This window comes from Phyllostomus discolor, chromosome 10 (assembly GCF_004126475.2).
Source record: "Phyllostomus discolor isolate MPI-MPIP mPhyDis1 chromosome 10, mPhyDis1.pri.v3, whole genome shotgun sequence".
In the NCBI taxonomy this organism is placed as follows: domain Eukaryota; kingdom Metazoa; phylum Chordata; class Mammalia; order Chiroptera; family Phyllostomidae; genus Phyllostomus; species Phyllostomus discolor.
Window position 1 is genome coordinate 16888042 of NC_040912.2, and position 9115 is coordinate 16897156.

At 41.8% G+C, this 9115-nt stretch overlaps 1 protein-coding gene across 4 annotated transcripts in view; it reads left to right on the forward strand.

The window, feature by feature from the left end:
* MACC1 (MET transcriptional regulator MACC1) overlaps positions 1 to 7241 on the forward strand; it is a 59269-nt gene extending 52028 nt beyond the window's left edge. The window contains exons 5-6 of one of the 4 annotated variants that reach the window (XM_036010533.1): positions 751 to 972; positions 6902 to 7241. In XM_036010533.1, coding sequence (XP_035866426.1) covers positions 751 to 963 — 213 coding nt within the window. In that variant the 3' untranslated portion in view covers positions 964 to 972; positions 6902 to 7241. Of the gene's footprint in view, positions 1 to 750; positions 973 to 1169; positions 4599 to 5560; positions 5815 to 6901 lie in introns of those variants that run through there. The other 3 variants (XM_036010532.1, XM_036010530.1, XM_036010531.1) reach the window with 3 other exon arrangements.
* The last annotated feature ends 1874 nt before the right edge of the window (positions 7242 to 9115 follow it).

Consider the following 9115-nt stretch of genomic DNA (forward strand, 5'->3'; position numbering starts at 1 on the left):
TGTGTTCCTGCATTTTGCAAGTGATAAAATTACAAGTGAATTAGTTTAGTGAGCCCGAGTAGCAAGTAATAAAGTTTATATTCCAAAATATTCCAATAATAACTTCATGGTTCCTTTTGTTGTTTTCCTAGAGAAAATTCATTTTAAGCTGTGTGTGTGTATTATTCAATTTGTCTTATTTGGTTGGCCTTTGTCTCTATTCTCTCCCAGCCTGGTTGCCTTGGTTACCATCACATACACTCTTCTTGTACATGAGAATTTTCTTTGACGTACATTTATTTCTATGGAAACAATGACTCCATTGGTATGGGTGGGTGCTTAGGGATAGCATAATGAAAGGTTGAATATTGATCTTTTGGCTATAAAATGTATCATTAAATTACTTTTTAAATTAGAGGACTACATTTTTGCTTTCCCTATGACTTGATTATGAAGCTATGTTTTTCCTTGTTTATAGACTTGCTTGAATGAAATGACTAATGTGTTCAACATACTATACATCCCATTATGATATGTGGTATCTTACAGCTCGACACAGATGCGTATAACAATAATAGCATTATTACTTTAACATTAAAAGTCTCTCAATGAGTTATTAAAATGTTTTCTATCATATTAAATAAGTCCATGTATAATTAATATTTCTTATTTTTTATGTCTTCAGAGGCTTTTAAACCTTTTTTTAAGCATCTGGTTTTCTCTCTGTTTTACTTCCACACTACTCCAGCTTAATTTTTTTTTTCCTTGTAGATGATGTGGAAGCCGGCCTACGATTTTCTCTACGCTTGGGGAGCTCACTGCGGAATCAGCTGCAGGGACGTGTTACAAGACCTTCAGTCGGCGTTGGACAGAATGAAAAACCCTGTGACCAAACAATGGCGAGACTTAACCGGAGCTTTAATACTAGTGCATTCTTTAGAGCTTTTAAGAGCAACTGCATTCTCCACTTCTGAGGAAGTATAGAAATGAAGGGTATGTTTTTTTGGAGGCAGAGAAGGGTAGAGGGAAACGTGTGTGTGCGTGCGTGCGTGCAAAAGAGAAAGTGCTCAGAAACATATTACTTATTTTTTATTTATGTTTGAAAAATAGTCTCCATGTGAAAGCACAGCAGCACACAAAATCCAGGAGTGGGTTTTATCATCAAACGTGTATTTTTGTGTTTATTTCAGATGCAAACGTCAGGCCGCTTTGTTGTTGAGGAAGGAAAGAAAAACCTTCTCTCCCTTTCAAAGCTACTTTTAACTTAAGCAAAAACAAAGGGCCGTTAGCATAATTACATCATGCAGATACCCAGATAAACTAGAAGCTGGCGACGTGAACAATGAAGTTTTACCAGGAGGCAGGCAGGGACAGAGGAGAAGCCAACGCAAGCTTTGTGGACCAACCGGCACCAGTCTGCAGGGCTCCTGCCTCTCCTCTCTTCTCTCTCTGTGGCGAGTGCGGCCATTATTCCCATTTTCCGTGTGAAGAAACTAAGAATTGGAGATGATGCTCAGGGTTATAATAGCTAGTGTGAAGTAGGTTTTTTCTCTGCAAAACCTGGTTCTATTTTTTTTAAAATCCAGAGTGCATAGTAAAATAGTAAAAAAAAATAAAAAATGCATATTAAAACTTAACTGAAACTCACTGCTCTTGTCCACCATCTCTTGAAAGACAGCCAGATGGAATATGTGACTTATCGGAAATCTGTTGCTTCAAATATGAACTGGAGTTTTCACCACCCTCCTCTGGCATCTCAGGGCCTAGCTAACCCTGGGACTTTCTTCAGGATTATAATGTAGAATATAGTTCGTCAACTCTCAGGGATTTTTAGTACTAAGGGTGATATAAAAAAATAAATTTGACTTATCACTCTTGAATACCATAGTCTTAACCAGCAAAAACACTGATATCTGTATATGTGGATGTGCACATGCTCACGTGAATGTGGGTGTGCACCAGCGCGTTTCATAATGGTTTTGGAAGGCAAAGATAAAATAGGAATTTGGGCCAGGATACAGAGTATCTCCTGGCAGAGAGTTCACAAAGATATGGTTTGTGCTTATGCATATGTCAGTCCTCTGGCTACCTGCCAGCATTCATGTGCTTTGGCCAATCATTCATTTATTGTCATTCAATCGATGGAGGGAATGAGTGTTCCTACTTGTGGCAGGCACGTAGATGCTTAGGTCAGTGACGGGAAAATAAAACCAGCACCATCCTCGACTTCAGTATTGCTGAGTGATGGATACGGATAATAATGAACACTTATACAGTTCAATGTAAATGGCATCTGTAATAACAGCTACAGTGGAGAGGCTGGGATGCCAAGAGGTGTAAGATGGGGCCACGTCCTGAATTGGAGGGATCATGTAAGTTTTCCCTGGGAAAGAAATGATGAGCCTGAAAGAGGAGGATCAGGCTTTGCTTCCAGTCTGGGGATGGAGGGAGCTGGAGCTCCTCAGTGCACTGAAGCCCGCAGGCAGGAGGGGAGCTCCGGCAGGCAGGGGCTGGGTGGGGCAAAGGGTGAAACAGAGAAAGAAGGAAGGACACACCTTCAGAGGTTTTGAGCACAAGCCAAGTAAGGATTTTGTTTTGGGATCCTGAATAAAACATGCCCATTTGGCTGAAAAGTGAAAAGCAGAATCATTTTAGAGCTTTTAATACATCCACCCTAGGGTATTTGGTATGATGGCAAAAGAAACCTGAATTAGGGTTTAAGAACTATCTTTGTGGCTTTCAATATTTATATGTGATGATAAGAGAACAAAGCCTTCCCAAGGAGTTATAGACATGCATTCAAGGACGGAATTCATTTTAGTTTAAAATAAATTCTAGGAGAGGAAAATAAAAAATGACTTGAAGTTCAGGGCACCAGTATTTTAGTAGTATTTTGTTTTCTTTAGAACATTCTTGGAATCTTATTAAGATGTCAGCAAACCAGAGAACATGGGGAAGGAACAGTAAGGAATTAATAACTGGGTTTCCCCAGGCTCTGAGATCTGAGAAGACAGAGATCTCGTTAGCTGATTAGGATAGTAAGATTAAACAAATCACTTCAGATGTACATTGTATCCTATGTTGTGAATGTGGCTGGGAAGTTTAAAAAGAGTTTAAAAATGAAAAATGTGATCTTTGCAATGTAAGAAAGAAGCAATGGTTTATATGTTAATATACACAAAGATATTTTATAATCTTGTAATAAATCATTTCAGACAAATTTTAAACCCATGACCGAACATACTCTTCTTATATATTCTACTATTTTATAAATCATTTCTAGTTTTCTGAGTTTTATAGTTTTTTTTCCATAATGGATTTTCACAATCAGGGAAGATTAACTCAGTAATCATGAATTGCCTTTCATTTTTGGCAGCAAATCAAGGGAATTAATAAGGCACTTAAATCCCATCCTTGACATCATTAAAAACATCAAAAATGATTAATCTAAAACGTCTTTAAGCATTTTGGAAGTGAAAAAGCATAGAGAGTTCTCTCATTTCCTCAGGCTTTGTTTGTAATGATGCCTTGGGATGAGATTTCAGTTCAGTGTTCAGCTTGCAGCGTGCCAGCTTTCCCGAGTGAGCCTCACCCCTCTACCTCCTCCTGTTCAGGTCTTAGTAGGAAGGCCAGTGAAGGAGGTGCGTGCAGTAGTGGGTATCAGTAATGGATGCAGCACATCGCATGTCCGGCAATGCAGAAAATAGTACAGGAAGTTTTGAACTTGGGGACGACTAGTTTTTTGGAAGGAGCAGAATGCACTACATTAATGGATGGTGTTGGTCTAAGAAATATCGTGGCTAGTAAACAGCTTTGAATATGTGATATGCAAGTACAAGAGAGAAAATATGCTGGAAATCATACAATACTATAACTAGAAATTCCAAAAGTTGAGTTTTCATACTGTGCTACTGTAACTTATACTTTCTGTAATTTTTGTAACGCCTAAGGAATATTTGAAACGATTCAAAAGAAAAAGAGAATAATGAAAAATTATGCTGTTGGAGGCTTTTCTAATTAAAATAGATCTTTTTTCTTCTTATACATAGAAACTCTTCCCTGTTCTTCTCTATGAAGTGTCTCCTCCATGTGTTGCTATATAGCTGAGTGAGCGACGATCCAGGAGTCATATGTTGCCATTACACTAGGTGGGGTTAATCTGAAGACATTTTTAAGAATAAAATAGTCACCTGGAGAGTTTGCTGGAACTCAGACTGCTGGGACCCACCCCAGAATTTCTGACTCAGCGGGTCTCAAGCGGTGCCTGAGCATTTGCATTTCTGACAAGTCCCCAGGTGGTGCAGATGCTGCTGGTCCAGGGACCCCAACTTGAGAAGCACTGCATTAATTTCCTTCATTCCTATGGAAACAGAAGAATCTCTGATAAACTACAAAAACTAACTTTTAGATACATAAAATTCTGTCATTTCATTAGAGAAATAATTTTTAAATTGTAAAAGAAAACAAACAAACCCAAATCACATTTATTTATATAAAGGGAACTTTTTCAAAATGAAGTAAGACCCTGAAAAATAGTAATTTTGATTATAAAACTAGTTAAAATAACTAGGATCTGCCTCTCTTTCCAAATGTAATGATGTTTGAATGAAAATAGATTAGGAATTTGAGACACCTGTGCAATGTGTTGAGCTTTTACAAGTATATGCGATGATGCTCTTGTCACTCTAAAACATCTTTGGCGAAAGTCTTGTTTTTATTGATTTGACACTTGTTAAACGTCTGGTTGAATTAATTTTTCCCCACTGAAAAATATGTTTATAGCCAACATGATCAGTTAAACTATCTACATGCCTTACTTTCATTGTAGAAAGTGCACGCAGTGATTATAGGTACTTGTGGAAGAGATCGCCAGGTGTTCTCCCTTCCGTGAGCAGTTCTGCATTTAAAGGGACGGTGACTCTGAGAAGAGGCGATCAGCAGAATGACCTCACTTTGACATTCATGTGTCACATCTCATTTTCTGCTATAGTTCTCCTTTTAGTCATTCCTCGGTGGGTGAGTAGGAGGATCTGTGACTTCATTCTTTCTGTTCTTAGAGATATGCGAGACTGCGCTTTTATTCCGAAGAAGCAGATTTAACTGAGACATTTATAATCATATATATATGGCTAAGTTGAAAATCAAAACGTAGTCATGATGAAGCTACTGGTTTTACTTAAACTGATTCTACCTAGGACAGTCTTCTAAAAGCATTTGGAATTGGCAAGTTTGGTGTAACCTTGAGCTTATACATGTAAGGTTTAATGGTAATACAATTACCATTACTACTATACACCTTGGCACAGCAGACAAACCCATTCTGTGGGATTTGACTCCCGGGAAATATGTGCTCAGTGCTCAGGGAGTCCCCTCACATCCTGGTGAAAAGTAAGGGTAAGGTGAGGGAGGCCCCGGGAAAGAATCTGTGGCGGTCTAATGACAGAAGACTATGCAGGGACAATGGGAACATTGTCTTCTCCTCCTTGTGCTGGTCTTCTTCAAAATGGAATATGTATTTTATTCTTTCTCCTTATTTAATCAATAATAAGATACAAATTAACCGTTGCTTTGTTTTCCCCAGGACTGATTTAACGCAATCTAAGGCTGCTCTTTAGGGCTCCTGAGAAACTTCAGCTAGAGCGAACTCCCAGCCCTGAGTCCAACTGTCCTTTGGCAGTCTTCAGGAGCTGGTGTCAGGAAACCAGTCTCAAACTGGCTTAAGCACAAAGAATTTATTGTCCCTCACAACTGAAAACTCCAGGGATACATTCAGACATTCCAGGATTCAGGCCTTGAAGGTGTGATCAAATTGCTTGTGTGTGTGTGTGTGTGTGTGTGTGTTTTTTTTCCCCTCTTCCGTTCTCTTCTTTGGGCTCCTCAAAGCCGCCCAGTGGCCGCTGGGACTTTTGGAAGGTAGACGTAGGCCAGGCCCGGACACCGCCCCTGACTCTGCTCGTTAGTGGGGGAGGCCGCTGCTGGTCTGCAGGGCAGTCTCCCTCCAGCCCCCACCCTTCTCTCCCCCAAATCCTGGCCAGGTGTGCGTGTGGGTCTGCAGTGAGGGTGCCACTTCTCCTGAGGGCTCTCCACAGCAACAGGGCTGCAGGCTTGGCCAGGGAGGGACCTGAGACAAATGCAGAGTCTAGCTGTCCCTCCTCTCCCCCAGGCCATGTCCCCCTTTTCTTTCACTCAACCTGACCTACAACTTTTGCCTTAGCGCCAGAGATGAAACAAAAAAAGGTAGGACTCGGACCAGCTCTCACAAAGGTGTCTCATCAAGCCACTGTAATAAGTCCTTGTGGTATCTCATGCTGGTGGTGCAGCTTTTCTGAGTGAATCCTGATTGACAGGTAGGGCAAGAGAATAGTTCTTGATAATGCCACAAAAAGAGCCCCTCTGATTGGACCAATTTAGGGTTTGTGCTTATCCCTCAGCCAATCACTGAGGACTGTAATCAGTGGTCCTTTGATTGGGCAGGCCTGGGTCACGTGCTCTGTCTGTGCCACTCCATCCAGGCCACCAGGTTCGAGAGTCATTGATTACGCCTGGGGAAATAAAAATCCGTTCCTGGCAATTGGGAAGAGGTGGTTGTTGGAGAAGCCAAAAGCAATTTTCCACTAAAAATGTGAGTGAGATTAACCTCAGCTCTATTTTCTGTATCAGGAAACCTCTATCCTTCAAGTGTAATTGAAGAAGCTAGTCATATAAGTCCTTGTGAGACTGGGCAATGGGCCTGCTTCTGTAAACTTCGGCAGTAAATCAAATGCTAAGTAAATGAGACTTCACCAGCAGTATCTACCCTCCACAGACCATCAATAAATTGCTGATGACATGACAGAACCATTTAAAACCCCATCAAGACTACAGGTTCACCTGGTGCGGAGGCCCAGGGTCAGATCCCCTTTAACTGCTCCCTCTGCAGCAGGACCTATAACCTGATAGTTGTACCCCACCTGCTGCCAGGGAGAAGCTGGGAGACGGGTCTAGAGAAGGAGGCTCCAGAGTGACTGGCTGAGAAAACTGTAGTTAGGCTCCCATGGCTGACCTGCCAGTGAAAAACAGCCCGGGACACTCTATGGACCTTCTCTGAATGAAATGACAAAAGCAAGTCTAAGGTCAGTGGTATTTCCATCTTTCTCAGCTATGCGACTTTTCATTGGAGACTTTTATCTCCCCTTTTGAATTAGTAATAACCTCTAAATACTGTCCAAGGGGAAAGTGAAACAGCAATGTGAGCTAAGTGAATTAGATGATTCTAATCAGTGGTCCTTTAGATGATTCTAAGGGAAAAGTACGGCAAAATGAAAGGGACCTAGAAAGATGGCGTGTGTGTTTGCTTTGTATACATATGCTTTATTGAGAAATAATTCACATGTGCAAGTCACCCTGCCCATTTTTTAAAAGAACACATTAACTTTCTTTCTGAAAACACAATTCGTGTTTATTGTATGTTCAGTCACATTTACCATTTACTCTGGAGAAATGCCACTCCGGAGAGAATATCATATTGTTACATGCTCAGGGTTGTGGGGAATGCTGGGGGTTGCCGCAAAACGAAAGATTAGTGATCAAGGGTATTCGCGAGAAGATGAGGAGAGAGCACTTGATGTTACATTCCTAAAGCTATTTTCGAGAGGTTTGACTGATAGTTCAGGAAAAAAAAAATCGTAATTCCTCCTTTCACACTCTCAGAGAACCTTTGGATTTGTATTGTTTTTCCCCATTTTGGTTGCTGAGGAGATGACTGTGTGCTTAGGGAAAAAGAGTCCAAATTCTGATGTGAGTGCGGCAACCCAGCTGCGAGGAGTGACGCCACCAGTTTTGGGTTCCCCCTCTGAGCAAGGTTGCAACTCTGTCCTTAAAGGGAGCTCTATGTTAACCACTTGGTGCATTCTGTGTTTATCTACTAGAAAAGTGCATTCGTTTGCTAGGGCTGCCACAGCAGAGCACCATAGACTGGGTGGCTTAACCAGCAGAAATTCATTTTCATGCAAGCCCAAGGTCAAAGTCTTGTCATGGTTGGTTTCTCCGGAGGGCCACAAAGGAAGGATCTGTCCCAGGCCTCACTCCTGGCTTGTAGCTTGTTATTGTCTCCTGTGTCTTCACATGGTTTTGCCCCTGTGTGTGAATCTCTGTCCCAGTTTCGTCTCCCCTGAAGGACACCAGTGACTGGATTGAGGCCCATCCTCCTGACCTCATTTGAGCTCCGTTACCTCTTGAAAGACGCTGTCTCCAAAGACAGTGGCATTCCTAGTACCTGGGGCCAAGACTAAAATGTGCCAGCCAGGGCGAGGAGAGCATAATTCAGCCCCTAACAAAAACGATTTGGTCAAGTTTTGTTTCCTTTTATTTACTCAAACCAACTACTTTGTTTAGATGCCTTTTGGGCAATCCTGCAATGAGCCTTTTTAAGTTTGCCTTCCTTTTCTATCACAGGCAAATCACAGATGCCTGAGAAGGGATAGGCCTTCCAGCCCCACAGAATGAGCAGAGCTGTGGGGGGTGGCACACCTAGAGAGCTGCGACTCTTTCGCATCGCTGTCCTTTTACCTCAGGCAACGTATGTCATCAAACTTTGCTTCCTGGAACTAATGAAAACTATTGGTGTGGATAATACATGCTTGTAGATAATTTCCCTAGGGTTTTCTTTGTTGTCACTATGGAATCTCAGTGCTGCCAATAAAGACAGTCTAAGAACAGCCTGGGTGCCCTGGGTGAGGGCTATGACATAAATCCGAATCCCTTTATTCATTTGTTTATGTTTTAGTGAACAATGAGATGACCGGGATTATCGTCTGCTGCTGAGAAAACCTAAATAATGGGCGGCCTAGATCACCCAGCAGGCACACGGAGCAAATCTAGGGAATTTGCCCTGCAGGCTGTGGTGGGTGGGGAACACAAACAGGGCGCCCTGGACTCGGAGGGTGGCGCAAGTTATCCAGAACAGGGATGTGAGAGGAGAGGCAGAAAAATCTCCAACTGGGAACTGCAATTTGAGAGGGAAGCTGAACAAGCCTTCCCAGACTGTCATTTTTTAGAGTTTCTTCAGTGCAATTAGGGTAAGCAACATTTCCCAATTTGCCTGGACTTAGGGGTTTCCTGAGACTTGGAAATTTCATTGCTGAAACCAGGAAAGTCC